We start from the raw sequence: 16,834 nt of genomic DNA on the forward strand, positions 1-16,834 counted from the left end.
CAGGCTGATAATACATGTCAGATTACAGTCGGCTGAGGTGGTCACTATCGACCACCTCTGCCGATAATCCGGCGTGTGTACAGAGGTACCCACCAAGAAACCACCGATTGGCCAGGGATCTGCCAGGCAGCTCAACTCAGTCCAGGAATGGGCAAAACTATTGTTTCTCAGTCACTCCTCTGCCTCCCTGCTGAGCAACAGAATGCTTCCACAGCTGACTCTGCGTGTGTACAGCCTCAGCCCAGCGATGTCACCCCTGCCCCCCCACAGGTCCTGACCCCCATCAGACAACATCAATCACGCGTGTGTCGGCCTTATGGCTTTCCAGGAAGGAGAAACAGGAAATCCAATCAGAGTGACCCCCATTAGAGCCACATGCAGATAAAGGACACAGGCTAGATAAGCAGAGGTCAGTCTGACTTTCCCAGGACAGATGGCAATGTGACATTGCAGTCAGCACCAGTATAGACGGGGAGGGGGAGAAAGCCATGGGCGGGGCTTTCCTCTGGCAATAGACATGTGACAAAGTAACCTCAATATTTACATTAGAAAGCACAAGACATGGTAAAAGCAGAGAGCGTGCAGATAACAGGCAGTCAGGCAGTGAATGCACTGTCAGGAACATGCTGAGTCTATTGCACACAGAGGTGACTCACGTTGGCAGACTTTAGTTCCATAATTTTGGCTGCGGGATCCACCACTGAATGTTCCTGGATGTAAGTCTTTGTTCTGGAAGCCCCAATAAGCTGCAGACACAACACAAAGAAGAAATACACACCGTTACAACAACTCCAAGTTACAGAGGCTGCAAATCTCCCATTAGAACTAAGGTATCCTTTAAATACTGCATGGAAAAAACCTGAGGTTCCAGTAGCTCTGACAAACCCAACTTCCAGGAACTGTACCCCCCCATGCCCCTCCTACAACCGGCAGAGGGCAGGTGTAGCTATGCCCACCCTACAACCGGCAGAGGGCAGGTGTAAGCAGCAATGTCCCCGTAACTCTATGTCTGAAGAAATCACATACTGGGGAGAGCACCTCCACCCTGCAAGGAACGCCGATATACAGATATTCTCATATCGGGGGATCCACTCAGTATGAGCAGCTACAGGCCATGAGCCCCAGGATGCACACACAAACAATTTTGGATTGGATAACCACTAGCAAATTGTACTTTATACTGGTTGAACTCGATGGACGTATGTCTTTTTTCAACCAAAATAACTATGTAACTATGTAACCACCTCCATGTAGTATGAAGACCAACAAATTTTGAATACTATAAACCAGATTGTGTAAGTAAGCTCTCAAACTACATGCAAAATTGTCCAATCACAATCGATCAAATTGGATGTGTGTATAGTCACCTGAAGATGGTCTGCCAGGCCTGTGTCGCTCAAGGGTTCAGATACAGATGCCTGCATGGACACGGACACACACACACAAGCCGCCTCTGGTGTATGTCGCTATGCGGGGGCGGATTGACAAGAGTGGGTGTGTCAGAGCAGCTTCCGGGGGTGAGAACAATGCAGTCAGGTAATCAGCGGGAATCAGGCATAACTACAGAGCGAAGTACGGATCCGCACACAGGCTTATGCAAAAACAGAAAACCACAACGATCTGACAGTATACAGACGATGGTTGTACGAGTGTGTGATGGGACAAGAAAGGTTTTCTCTAATTCTGCATAAGCCTGTGTGTGGATCTGTACTTTACCATGTAGATTACAATTGCCTTGGATCCTGCTGGATGAAGGTGTGAGGTTCTCTTTTCTCTATCACTAGAGAACGGACAACCAGGATCTTTAGCGATAGTCATTGAGCCACTGTACCCTTGCTGGTCTGACCGTTTACTTTTGGCTATGACTGGAATTATCATTTGCCACGGCTGATTTCAGACCAGTGTGGGCCTGTAGTAGTTTCACTGACACATGACTAGCAGGTATCACAGCTGTATGGACTGTAATCAGCTGCTCTGTGAGGCAGGAATGATTTATGAAGAGTTAGGGCTAAAGCAACCAGCTCATCTCCCAGATCTAAGAACACAACTCGCAACACAAAGACTGCTGACTATGGGAATTCCTGTGTGATGAGCCACCAGTCTGCACTTCCCCCAGCCCGACACTCGGCAACTCACCGATTTCACCAAGGAGGGCATCCCCCACTCTGTGCTCAGCAGCCGGTCACTGTGCAGCTTGCCGCTCGAGTCCACATGTCTGTTCAGCACATCCACGCCAACCACGCTGGGATTCATGGGATTGGGGTACTTCTGCATGGCGGCTGTCGTAACCGTCTCCCATGGGTGGCTGCCAAACAAAACACAGACATGAATATCTTCCCTAAAACATAGTAAACACTACTGTAAATCAGCCAGCAATTACTAGAGCAACCCCAGAGACGGCCAATGGAAGACCAATCACTTCCACGTGACGCTAATTAGGTGTTAATTTTATGCAGAGTTATGTGGCTTGTAAAGGACCAATCACATTCTGTAGCAGATGATGATTAGTCCCAGCTTGGAGCAGCACCTGCTGGATTTGATCAGATTCTATTTCCAAACTATATTAAAAAAATGCATCTTTTTGAATCAATTAGTTAGACCTCTTTCTTGGGCAGTGAAATGCCTCTCAAATGCTTACAACTGCTCGCTGCTGCCTGGCAATGGCTACTCGCTGACGCCTGGCAACTGCTCACTGAGCACACAGTTCAACTGCCTGTGGAAAGGAGGCCTGTCAATATCCATCCCTTAGGCCTCTTTTCCCCGGACTGTTAGGCAGTGAAATGCCCCTCAAACTCTCACAACTGCCTGGTAACTGCTTGTTTCTGCCTGGTAACTGATTGCCGAGCACACAGCTCAACAATTCATGGAAAAGAGGCCTTATTCCTAGCTGCATACATTTCTATAAAATTAGCAATTAACAATGATTAGCATGTTAGACAATAAAGCCTCATCTACACGGGTAGATGAAGCTCCGATCCGGCGGCTCGATTAGCCGCTGGCTCGCCTCTTCCGCGTCCCCGCTCGCGCGTCGGATTCGATCCCCCGCTCGTCCTCGCTTATCTTCCGCTCGATTCCCTGCCATTGTCCCCTCGCGGAGAGCGAGCAGGGAATCGGCGGTGGGGAGATCCGTCCTGTCGGATCTTATCAATCGAGCCGCATCAGAGGCTCGATTGATAAGGAACATCAGCGCCGCATCTACGCGTGTAGATGCGGCTTTACACTAAGGCCTCTTTTCCACGAACTGTTGAGCTGTGTGCTCAGCAAGCAGTTACCAGGCAGCAGTGAGCGGATACCAAGCAGTAGTGAGCAGTTGTGAGTTTGAGAAGCATTGCATTGCCTATCAACAGTCCGTGGAAAAGAGGCTTTAGTAAAGCAAGCTACACCGATTTCTACGATCAGTATTTGGCCTGCTTAACTGACCAATCAAGCGATTTATAGGGTCAATCGCTCCGAGTGGAAAGTTTTGGTTGATTGACACCAGATTGGGAGCGCATCACTAGCGTACTCTCACCTGTCCACCACACGACCTGGTCTCTGCTTTTCCTTAGCGTCTTCACTTCCGTGTCCCCAAATACCTGTGTGACCTGATGCAGGGGACATTAGACGCCTCTACTGGTTACAGCGCCCCTAGTGTCAGTTCCCTGCATTACATCACAATGGCATAGGGAAGTGAATACGGAGCAGCCAGTCTGGAGAAGCAGAGACCAGGTCTATGCGGCGGACAGTTGATATAAAATACCACAAATATCCTTCCACAGCAGGAAGTTCACCTCCTTTCAATGTCTTTACTCCATATTCTGGAGATGACATCAGCAGCAGTGATTGAACAGATCAGGAATGCTGGCATGCAGGTCTACATGTATATATTTGGGATGATTGTGAATCAGCCAGTGAGTAATCACTCTGCCATGTCAGTCCAGGTGGAGCTCCATAACACCGATACTCACTATGTGACATGCTAAGCGGTTATCAGGTCTGCAGTCTTATCAGACAGGAAGGAAGGCCAGGAGCACGGGATACACCCAAACACACCTGTGCAACCGTTCCATCAGATATCCCGACAGATACCGATCATCCTCCACATCCTCTGCCATCTACACATGTTGGACTTAAACAGCTGAAACCAAATGGTCGATAGAGATATCAAGGACAGCGCTGTAACCCAAATTTTGATGTCTTGCAGCAGCTTTATCATATCGCTGGAATACTATAAACGCCCCCAGAAGTGACGCACAACCTCGGTTACACAGATTGTGTGCATCGTTCAATAACGCAAAGATTGGTGTACACACTGCATTTCATGCACGGTTATCGGCAGAACAGATCCTGCAGGCTGGCAGAGATCAGTTGTTTCTCTGCATCGGATGTCATCCCATTTGGGTGTATAATGCACAGACCATCTTACAACTGGTCATATGTTTTCACCAACTTTTATCTGGCATGAGTATGTAGCTTAATATGTGTTTGCCTGCCTTAACAGATCTCGTGATCGGTCGTTTTTCCAACCACAGAGTGCAGCAATGATCAGCCCTCCTCAGGTATTTGCAGCACACTCCTCTGAACAATAAGCGACCTTTATGTCTATTGTGTAGTGTTATAGGCGGTGTATTATTATTACTGTACAGATTGTACAGGGCGGAGGCTGCCACACAATGTGCTCTTATGCAACACAAGACGTTCTTGTCTGTGCTCTGTTACCGGCATGTAAATGATGAGATTAACTCCAGCTGTGTGCAGATAAATAGCAGCTTGTGAAGCATTACTATGTGTGCCGGGCCGGGGAACGCCATGTGACTGTACATAATTCAGTAACTGGAATCAGCTGTCTGTGAAGCCAGGGAACTTCCTTCCCAAAATAGGAAGTGGAGGGGAGATGTGAGACTCCCCCCCCCAGGAAATACACAAGGGGGAGTCGTCCTCAAGAAGAGGCGTACAGACTGTCACATGCGCAGCGGAGGCTACTGTCATGTCATGGAAATAGAATGAGGAAGATAAAGGGCACAGCCCACCTCACTCACATTCCAGCTCTACGCAGCACACCCCACCTAAGATCCCAGCTCTGCATGGCCAGAACACCAGCGTCCAGCCACAATTATTATTAAGTATATATAGTGCTGATAGCGTCCGCAGGGCTGTACAGAGTATATTGTCTTGTCAGTAACATTCCCTCAGAGGGGCTCACAATCTAATCCCTACTATAGTCATATGTCTATGTATCTATTGTATAGTGCATGTATCATAGTTGAGGGCCAAATTAGGGTGAAACCAATTAACTAATTTCTATGTTTTGGGGATGAGGGTTGAAAATCTGAGCGCCCGGAGGAAAAGCACACACGGAGAGAACATAAACTCCATGCAGATAGTGCCCTGGCTGGGATTTGATCTGGGGACCAAGCGCTGCAAGGTGAGAGCGCTAACCATTATACCACCGTGCTACAATCTGGCAAGGGCACCAGCGCCCAGCCACAATCCGGCACCACACTCTCCATAGTACCAATCACTAAATACACAGATTCTCTACATAATGAGGCTATTTGTCAGTTCTGAGAAGCCTGCAGGCCGTCTAGTCTTCTCCCAGTGACGTATGCCTCGGATTATACACCAATAAAGAAGGTGGGGACACTAAAGACCTGTACACAAACTAGATTAAAGTCGGCTGATAATGGCCCTCTCTGACAATAATCTGGCATGAATAAAAGCAGCCCACAACCAGCATCTGGCCAGCAATGCAGCAGGAGACTCACCTCAACAGCCGATAGCTCCGTGCTCGCCCATCGTGTGACATCACATCTGAGACACTTCGACCCCCCAACAGACTACATTGTCGGCCTGTAGGATGTATACCTGTGAATACAGCCTTGGCCCCGCGATGTCGCCTGAGGTATCAGGTCCTGATCCCCATTGGGCATCAGTTGTGCGTGCCCCTTTCACAGATGGCATCAGCCCACGCTGTGTTACCCTTTTTTACCGCAAGGTACTGCTAGGATAATGAAAGTCTATGGTGCCATGCAAACGTCCATGATGGTCCTCCTGACCGACATTGTGTCCCCAGTTGGTTCGGTCGGGCTTTTGAACTGGGAATAATCAATTTATCAACAGAGAATAAATGCAGACAGTCCCCTACTTACAAGCAATTCCAGTTACAACGTTTCATACATATTAAAAAGACACCCATGTAAACCAGCCCTTGAAGGACAACTGAAGTGAAAGGGATGGGGAGGCTGACATGTTTATTTTCTTTTAAGCAATACCAGTCACCTGGCTATCATCTGCCTCTAAATCCCTTTAGCCATAACCCCTGAACAAGCATAGAGCATATCAGGTGTTTGACATTGTCAGATCTGACAAGATTAGCTGCATGCTTGTTTCTGGTGGTATTCAGACACTACTGCAGCAAAATAGATCAGCAGAGCTGCCAGGTAACTGGCATTGCTTAATAGGAAATAAAATATGACAGCCCCCATATGTCCCACCTTGGGTTCCCTCTTATCCTCACCCTGCTTCCAGTACAAGGACAGGCTTGGGAATACTGCTGTTAGGTAATTATTGAAACCACATGTTCTCTCCCTTTAATATGATGACAGCACGTTACACAACATCAGATTCCACGTGGTGACATTGTGGAACCGTTTGGATGGCAGCCAAGGAATGTCACCTCTATCGCACGCAGAGCAGGTTACCAGGTATTGCACACAGGACTGATAAGAGGCTGACAGAGATCATTCGAAAGTCATTAGGCCTGCAGTAACCTGCACGCAGCACAGGAACACAGAGTGCTGGAGGAGAATGTGTCCCTCTGTGCGATACACGGTCAGAGGTGACTGCTGATCAGATCTGCAGCAAGGCACAAAGTGCTAGAGGAGGATGTGACCCTCTGTGTGATACATGGTCATGTCAGCGGTCACTGCTGGTCAGATATACAGCAGCAAGGCACAAGAGTGCTGAAGGAGGATAATGTGTATGGACGAGTCACAGCAGATGTACCTCAAGAGCAAACAAAGTTCCGCACAAGTATTCTGAACATACCTTTGTCATTCACAACGCTGTGCAGATGACAGAGCGGGGATGCTCCATTCCAGGGACATACAGATAAGCACCAATAGTCGTTTACAGTATTTACACACGCAATCATGTATTACGATATACAGATCTTTACGCCATCGGGTTGTTTTGCAATGAATGATTGCTGATCAGCTGCGGATCATTTGATCACAATGACTTGTGTAGTGCGCACATGGCTAAAGGCAATTTCACACGTTTGATTGATGTTTCCCGACAAAGCAGGGCATTGGAGTCAGAGCAATTTTGGGTACCTGGAGTCGGAAGTTTCATATACTGAGGAGTCGGATGATTTTTTGTGCTAACTCCACACCGCGTGTCCAGCACTGACATGTGAAGCTACAAACTGCATAAGGCTGCATTTTAATTGCACCTGACTGGAGCTCGTGGGCAGCAGACGGGACTCTGAACTGCTCGACTAGTGCAGAGTTCAGCCTTCCGTCTGACAAAGGCCTGAGCCGGAAGGTGAAGGAAGAGTTGGAATAATTCTGGCTCAGGCCTCACATCCTTCAAGGGCAGTCAGGAGTCAGATTACCAGCAGAGAACAAGCTGGCTAGAATGCATAGGAAGGTACACAGGATGCGACAGCAGCTTTCTACCTAAAGCCAGACACAGAAGTGTGCAACCAACACAACCACACGTCCTTCCTGCGCTCACATGACATCACCGCTCTCACATCCTGAACCGCAATAAATTTAATAACTACTGTGGACAGATCTGGGAATGAGAGAAGGCGTAATCCTGCCTAGAATGTGTGGCCAGCCAGAGACAATTATTTAACTGCTGGCAGAAGCCCATGCAGCTCGCTTCACGCTGGAGAAATGGCAACCCGGTTCACACGTGTCTAAAAATCATCACCAAACACACACCCTCCCCATGCTGGGGTCACTACACTACAAGGGTAACCTGAGGCCAAAACTGCCACCCTACCTATAGAGAATGCAGTCTGCACTTCTATCAATCATGACATTAGTTGAATGTTTTAGTGCTGAGACAGTAATTCTAACTGGCTAATCTCCACTGACTGAGCAATCTGGCCTCTAGCTGCTGGCGATGAGCAACATCCCCCTACAGATCCAACAGCTTTGAATAATTATTTGTTAAGCACTTTATATTCTCAATATAAAGCCTTCTACTGCAAGGTGAATTTGTGGGGAAGCACATGATTAATTAAAACTTCTCTTATTGGCTGGTCAAGATCAGTCTACACAGCAAGCAGGAGCAAGACACAATCACATGACTGACCAGTGAATCAGTGAAGTGCAAATCAATCATGTGCCTCTCCTTACTGGAAAATGACTAAATTCTACTGCAGATGTAAAAAGATTTACCAGTTTGGTGATGTATCAGTCCCCCGGCCCCCATAGCTGACTGCTGCTGTGGGCACCATAGATTGCCAGCGGACAGGGCAATATATAACACCTTTTCTGAATACACTACAGGGCATACCCCCTTGTAATAATTCACTAAATGGTTTGCCGTCATTATGGCGGCGGCTGCGCCCTGTACTGCTGGCAGGTTTAGTTGCTCGAGTCAGCTATAAATTCAGAATAGCATCCATTTTCTGCAGCACTTACTATACAAATCACTCTGCAATCACAGCCAGAATGATGGCGATTGCTGCAGGACTTTACAGCAGCCAAGGAATGCCCGGCATGCTGCTTTTATAGATGCCATCACTGCAGCTCCATGCACTGGAGGGACAGCCAAAAAACTGCAAACAAAACGGGTTGCTAAGGAAAATCCTACAAACAACACCTGCCAAGTCTTGCATCACATTCTGCTCTACTCTACTTGTTGCGTATACCCCACAGCCTGGCGACAGCCCGATCCTGGGTGCCGCTGCTTTACTTCTCTTATCAGATCTTAGAGGTGGGCACACTGCAGCACAATGCGGCCGAAGTGCTCCAAGCACTGCAGAAGTAACAGTCACTGCAGTGTGCTGCCCTGCAACCCCTGGAAGTTGCATGTTACCATTTTTTTCCCTTAGAATAGCGTGTGAATACCGTACGGTGCAAGTTTACAGTGGTGGTGCGATTGCTACGAATTGCACCACTACCACAGTGAACTACCATAAAAAAGGACCCTTAAAAATAAAGTTAAGATACTTAAAGGGAATCTTAAAGAGACTCCGTAACAAAAATTTCATCCGCTTTTCTTCCATCCTACAAGTTCCAAAATCTATTCTAATGTGCTCTGGCTTACTGCAGCACTTTCTACTATCACTATCTCTGTAATAAATCAACTTATCTCTCTCCTGTCAGACTTGTCGGCCTGTGTCTGGAAGGCTGCCAAGTTCTTCAGTGTTGTGGTTCTGTGATGCATCTCCCCTCCCTCCAGGCCCCTCTATGCACACTGCCTGTGTGTTATTTAGATTAGGGCAGCTTCTCTCTGCTCTATTATCTTTTACAAGCTTAACAAATCCTCCTCTGATCTGGCTGGGCTTTCACATACTGAGGAATTACATACGGGCAGAGCTGTCTGCACTCTGCAGGAAGAAACAGCCTGACACTTCAGTGGTTGAAAGCTGCAGAGGGAAAGAAACACACAAATGATCTCTTGAGATTCAAAAGGAAGGCTGTATACAGCCTGCTTGTGCATGGATGTATTTTCTATGTGTGGACATACTGTACATCAACCTACTTCCTGTTTTGGTGGCCATTTTGTTTGTTTATAAACAAACTTTTTAACCACTTCTGTGCCAGGGGGGTATTTTTCTGATCGGTGCTGCGTGGGCTCTCCAGCCCGCAGCACCGATCAGATAGCAGCCAGGGTGATCAGACTTCCCCCCCCCCCTTTTTTCCCCACTAGGGGGGTGTCCTGCTGGGGGGGGGGGGGGGGGGGAGGTCTGATCGCCGCCGGCTGCTTGCGCTTGTGGGGCTCTTCAAAGCCCCCCTCCGCATCGCTTCCTGGCCTCCTTCCCCTTCCCTCCCTCTCCCTCTCCGGATTTCCGTCCTGCGCCTGATGGGATAGGCTTTAGCCTATCAGATGCCGGCGATCCCCGGCCAATCAGAGGCCGGGGATCGCCGATCTCCTCTACGGCGCTGCTGCGAAGCAGCGCCGTATATATGTAAACACCGGGGAAGATCTTCCCCGCGTGTTTACATTTACCCTGCGAGCCGCGATCGGCGGCTCGCAGGGTGTTCACGGAGACACCCTCCGTGAACTGACATGGAACGGCCGCTCATACGAGCGGCCGTTTCATGGAATCCACTTCAGGATTCAGGGGCGTACTTAAGCGTACGCAGAATCCTGAAGTGGTTAAAACTGTTTTTAACCACTTTTAATGCGGCGGGGAGCAGCAAAATTGTGACAGAGGTTAATAGGAAATGTCCCCTAACGCACTGGTATGTTTACTTTTGTGCGATTTTAACAATACAGATTCTCTTTAAGTGAAAACCAAAAAATGGTTTTAACTTACCCGGGGTTTCTTCCAGCCCCTCCGCCCCTTTGGACTCCTACTGTGACAACGACGTCACCCTGATCATCTCTGGGCAGCCACGGTGCCCCCCGCATAACTGGACTACTGCACACGTGCACCTTGGTGGCGCTCTCATGGTCGGGAGCATTCTGTGCATGCGCAGTATGTGTACTCCGCTACTGCGCAGAGAGCACGACCAGGGTGTGCAGTGGCTGGGCAGTGGCAGTATTGATTAAAAGGAAATAAATATGGCAGCCTCTCTATCCCTCTCAACTCGAGTTACAGGTTTACCTTAAAGGACTACTGTAGGGGTCTTGGTTCACTTCTGGAATTTGTGACTTTAAAATTGCAAACCCACTGCGCGACCGCATCCTTGCTACCGCTGGAGTCACCGGGAGTGTATTGCGCAGGCTGCTCCAGGTGAAGTCGGCGGGTGCGAGGACGCAGCCACACAGGTGCCGTGGGTTTGCGAAATCGCAAATTCCAGAAGTGAACTGGCAGCGGGGATTGGAGCATCTGTGAGTGGCTGCGCGGGCACAGGACGTCTGCAGGGGACCATTAGAAGCCCAATGTAAGTTCAACGTCTCCCCCCCTTCCTTAGAGCCCATTTACACTTAATCAGTTGGTATGCGTTAGTGCACGTTTTTTCCATTGCAGTGCATTGGGAAGAAGATTTCAGTTCAAACGCGTTAAGTGTGAAAGGTGCTATAGGAAAACATGGGCATTACTTTGAAAATCAGTTTTCTTTCAGTTAAAACTGAGAGCAACTGATTAAGTGTAAAAGGGGCCTTAGCCCCCTACAGTAGTCCTTTAAACCTTGTGAAAATGTTGAACTGTTCTCGATCGAGGCATCTATGTAAAAGGTAGTGTGTGTACAGCAGCTGATCCACCTGACAGACTGACTCAGCGAAGCACATTGTTTTCTCTTGCTCTGTCGCGCCATCGCCTCCCCACCCCCGCATAGCAACAAAACTAAAGCGTTGCTAGTCTGCAGTTGCCCCGGGGACAAGACGTCAGCCTCGTGCTTTGCTCACTGTCATCCATTACTATACAGTCTATTATATCAGATCTGTCACCTCAAATTTCTCATGAGTGTACTTTGCCAGTAAAATCTGATTAAGGTGGCCGGACTGGTTTGGTTGCTTAGAAATAATTGTTCTGGGGACAATGCAGAGCAGAGATAAGAGCAATTACCATCAGATTGCTGGAGTAATCCAACCAAATCCAGCGGAACCCGCTCCGCTGCTGCTCCTTGCATGATGAAAAGAGCCAGCAGGATCTCCCAAGACCTCTCCCACCCAGGAAGCCACTTCTTTGAGCCCCTCCAATCAGGCCACCGCTTCAAAGTAGTCCGCTCCAGAACCACGAGGCACAGAAACACCTTTTTTCCCCAGGCAGTCCTACTCCTGAACACTCCCCCCGAACACTTCTCCCACCTGGCCCCCTCAAGCGTAGCCCATGTACAACGCAGTTCCCCAGTCGTCAACACTGACTCTAGCCCCCGCCTGTAACAATGCACTCTGCACCAATGCTATGCTGATATACCTGAAAATGCATGTATTTATGTATGTATGTCCTATGTCTTTTTGCTCTCCGCCATTGCCATGTGTACCACAACCAATTCCGGGGGCGCCAACACCGTACTCGGCGAATAAAACCGATTCTGATGACCAAACCATCAGATTCCTCTGAAATTGTTCGTCCAACCCAATCCTGATTTCACCAAGCAAAACTATTTCAGGCAGATCTGCTCAACACTACAGGATCTGCCAGTAAATGACAGTTCTATCTGATTTTTGCAGCCAGCATTTCTGCCCTCATCCCTGATCCTGAGGTAGTCTCAACACTTCAGAAGCATCATCGGATCTCCAGGCAGCTGGACTACAGCCACCAGCATGCCACATCTGCACGCTCAGGTGTAGGGAAATGGTAAAGGTGCACTATACATCAGGCAGTTTACCTGACCAAACGACCTTCCACTTCGAAGCATAGGAAAATCTACGCCGCAATATCTCCACCATATCGATGTTTTGGCTCAAATGGACATGCTGGAAAAAATCTCAATGGAAGGGCTCGATCGGGTGCCCATCGGTAACGGCATTCAATATTGTGAAGACCATTGTACCTGACAGACCCCAGCCTATGTCCCGAGAGTAAAACTCCACCCTGTGCCCAAATTTTACCATCTCACCTGTCTGCCAGCATTATTCCTAGCCGCCTCCTCCACATCACTCGCGCCTGAGATCGCCAGCGGACAAGGTGAGATCTTAGGGAGCACAGGCCTACTTCACGTTGTGCATTTCTGATAGCATCTATGATTTTCCATTGTACCATTCGCACTTTGTGTTTGCTGCGCATAGTTATAGCTGCCTGGCAATTTTTCAAGCAGCTAGCATAAAAGCGCACAGATGCAGGGAGAAAGTCCCATGTGTCTGTCATCACACATGTCTACACGTTGTCTGTACAGCGATTGTGCCCGACTGTACCCAAATCACAATGAGAGATAGGTCATATAGTGGCAACAATTTCCTAGCAGATTTAAAAGACAACATTACTGAGAGGGATATGGAGGCTGCCATATTTGTTCCCTTTTAAACAATACCAGCTGCCTGGCTGTCCTGCTGATCCTCTGCCTCTAATATTTCAAACCAAAGCCCCTGAATAAGCATGCACATCAGGTGCTCTGACTGAAGTGTGACTGAATTAGTGGCATGCTTGTTCCAGGTGTGTGATTTATACACTACTACGACCAGAGAGATCAGCAGAACAGCCAGGCAACTGGTATTGTTTAAAAGGAAATATAGCAGCCTCTATATTCCTCTGCAGTCAGTTGTCCTTTGATCAAAGCAATTTGACTAATGGTGGCCACTAATGATCCAATCTTTTCCATCCAATTTTACCAAATCTATGTAGTATGAGGATAAATTTAGTGACTGTATTGAATGGATAATTTAGGCAACTGCCTTATGTTACACATGTTATGCGGCCAGACTTGGGCACACTCAGAAAAGTCAGAGCAGTAAAATGGCCAGGGGTGATGGAAAGCTCGGAAGCCTGCGGTTACTAATAGCAACACAAGTTCACCAGTGACAAACAACCCATAATGCCCAGCACAACCTCTGTCCTGACCAGCAGGGGTGAAGCTCCCTGGAGGTCACAGGTCGCACCACTGGCCAGCTGACTTCAGGTCAGAGGTCACTCCCCACTTACTAACGTCAGAATCTTCACTCACCAGTCAGTGCATAACTGCAGCATGCTGGGCCTTGTAGTCCTGCAATAGCCAGGGATCCCTGGATCCCAGTGCTATAATGACAACGAATATTGGGATTTGTAGTCCTATATGAGCCAGGGGAATCCAGATTAGTGTTATAAAATCAAGGCGTACTGGAACTGAAGTCTTACAAGAGCCAGATCACAGTGCTGCAATGGCAAAGTATGCAGAGACTTTCAGTCCTACCTCAGCTAGGGGAATCTATTACGCTATGATGGCAAGACATGATAGGCCTTGAAGTCCTACAAGAGTCAGGAGGGATAGATTACAGAGCCAGAATGGCAAAGCATGTTGGGACTTGTAGTCCTGCAACAGCCAGGGGAATCCAGATCACAGTACTATGATTGCATGCTAAGACTTGTAGTCCTCCCCCAGCCATGGGAACCCAGGTCAGAGTGTTATAATGGCATGCTGAGACTTGTAGTCCAGCAGCAGCCAAAAGAATCCAGGATAAAGTAGGCCTTGCAGTCACGCAGCGCGAGGATATGGGGGGTAATGGGGGCAGAGCCAGTACCGGGCACACAGTGATGAAGAATAACCGCCTGGAAGCCGCATTACCCACACACACCCACATTCCCCTCCCGGTAGTCCCTCCCTCGGCTCCCTGCCACTCACTCGAACACGTGCTCTGAGGTCCAGATCTTCATCTTCTCTCCGCAGTAATCCGCTTCCGCCGCTCTCTGGAAACCGAGTGGCCCGGCCTCGCGCCCAGCACGCACTCCTAGGAAGCCGGCCGGCCAATCAGCACCGCTTGCATCACCACCCGGACGTCACCAGCACCGCCCATCGGCGCCCGGTGTAATGTCAGATATTGCAGCCCGGAAGCAGCCTTCCTCACTGAGTATCGCGCATGCTCAGTGGGAAGTTAGACATTATTTAGCTGAAATATCTCCGCTTCCGCACCACGTACACTCCCGAAATTTTCAGGGGAGGGAGGGGACCCACAGATCCAGCTCTGTGTCGAATTGCAGCCCCCTAGCCCCGGTAGTTCCCGAGGTAGGGTTGCTGCAATCAGTCTCGGGAACCAGCGGGGCTCGGCGGCTGCAATTCGGCACAGAGCTAGATGTGGGGGTCCCCTCCCTCCCCTGCAAATTTCGGGGGTGTACGTGGTGCGGAAGTGGAGATATTTAGGATATTTAGGACGTGGCTGCACAATGTAATGGGGCGCAGGCTCCTACTGCGCATGCGGGGCTGCAAAATCTGAGAGGCTGCAATAGCTGACATGACACCGGCAGGAGGTGACCTTCATGCGGCTCCACGCCCCTCCCTGCTGTACAGAACATTAGACCCCGCCCCTTCCCCCCTGCTGTAATATTCCAGCCAATCATTCTCCGCCTCCTATAATATCCTATCCTGTATTATTCCAGAGCTGCAGTGAGAGAAGCACTGTAAGGTTTCATTGATGCTGACAAATGTCTTCGTGTCATCACAATGTACTAATAGGCCTAGTGCACACCAGAGCGTTTCGGCTGCAGTTTGCGATCCGCTTGCGGGTGCGGATCCGCTAGGGTAATGTATTTCAATGGGCTGGTGCACACCAGAGCGGGAGGCGTTTTGCAGAAACGCATACTCCCGGGCTGCTGCAGATTTTGGATTGCGGATGCGTTTCTGCCTCAATGTTAAGTATAGGAAAACTGCAAACCGCTCTGAAAAACGGCACTTCAGAGCGGTTTGCCTGGCGGTTTTTGTTACAGTAGCTGTTCAGTAACAGCTTTACTGTAACAATACATGAAATCTACTACACCAAAACCGCTACACAAAACCGCAAAACGCTAGCTGAAACGCTGCAGAAAAAGAAGAAAAAGCGTTTCAAAATCTGCTAGCATTTTGCGGATCTGCTAGCGGTTTTTGGTGTGCACCAGGCCATACTGCTTAGCGGACCTGAACGCAGAACTTCCTCTCTGCTCTGAAAGATAAGCAGCAGCAGCACAAAAAAAAATTCTCTTTTACGGCTGATAAACATCTTGCAATACATCTGCAGTGTATCTACTTCCTGCTTTCATGGAAGCAGACATATTGTTAACATCCTATTGATACAAATTAGCTGCTCTACTGTGGCAGGTAGCTGACACCACTGAGGGATTAAATTACAACCTGTGATTAGTCACAGATGAGGGGGGATTTTCCTCCAATATTCAAAAAACATACAGATAAGTTAATAGGCTACCCCCTAAATTGGCCCTAGACTAGATACATACATCACATGATATATACCTAGACATATGACTATGGTAGGGATTAGATTGTGAGCCCCTCTGAGGGACAGTTAGTGACAAGACAATATATACTCTGTACAGCGCTACGGAAGATGTCGGCGCTATATAAATAATAATAATAATTAGGCTAAATTCTCTAAATACATACAGGGTGCATTTATCTCCGGTCGGTTTCCTTCTGTACTGTGCAAGAGTTCAGCTCCTGAGACAAGACAATATACTCTGTACAGTGTCGCAGAAAATGTCGGCACTATATATTAATTAATAATACCTCCCAACTTTTAGAAATGCGAGAGGGACACTTTAAGACACGCCCCTGTTACACCTCTAATCATGTCCTGCCACGCCCCTCGCCATTTAGCTAAAAATTCATAAACAAAAGCTGCAATTGTAAAATTCAGACCACACTGGTCCTCACTATCATAGACAGTAACATTTAAAATTAAGAAATATATCAATTTAAAGGATGGGAATAAAGTTTGGAGCCATTTAAACACATTTTTCATTAGACAAATACAAATATTTATATAAATTTGAGCATCAGTCCTGAAAGAGGGACAGAGGGATGTGGTTCCCTAAAAAGACTTCAGTCCAGAAAACGGACAGTTGGGTGTTATGAGTATTGTATAAACTGTTAGGGCTTGTTCACACTAAGCTAGAGCAGCACAGCTTAATGAGAGAAGGGTGAGTTATGCACACGCTCTGTGGTGCCTGGCTCTTCTACTGACCACATATGCTATTGCTCCGTTGTTATTGCCTGATGAAGCGGGATCAAACCTGCGAAACGCGTTGCATATTTGGAGTTAATAAATAAAATATATTGCCTGTCTTTACTACAGTCGTTGTGTGTCTACTTGGAGGAGGTAA

The 16,834-nt window shown here is 48.2% G+C and overlaps 1 protein-coding gene across 1 annotated transcript in view; it reads right to left on the reverse strand.

Annotated features, from left to right (window-relative positions):
* Positions 1 to 14,472, reverse strand: part of PRELID3B (PRELI domain containing 3B) — a 28,432-nt gene extending 13,960 nt beyond the window's left edge. Inside the window, exons 1-3 of the mRNA XM_068261988.1 lie at positions 14,367 to 14,472; positions 2,137 to 2,305; positions 657 to 746 (exon numbers count right to left, since the gene is read on the reverse strand). Of these exons, the coding sequence (XP_068118089.1) occupies positions 657 to 746; positions 2,137 to 2,305; positions 14,367 to 14,398 (291 nt within the window). The 5' untranslated portion in view covers positions 14,399 to 14,472. The remainder of the gene's footprint in view (positions 1 to 656; positions 747 to 2,136; positions 2,306 to 14,366) is intronic.
* Between the last annotated feature and the right edge of the window lie 2,362 nt (positions 14,473 to 16,834).

Source organism: Hyperolius riggenbachi, chromosome 12 (assembly GCF_040937935.1).
Source record: "Hyperolius riggenbachi isolate aHypRig1 chromosome 12, aHypRig1.pri, whole genome shotgun sequence".
Taxonomy (NCBI): domain Eukaryota; kingdom Metazoa; phylum Chordata; class Amphibia; order Anura; family Hyperoliidae; genus Hyperolius; species Hyperolius riggenbachi.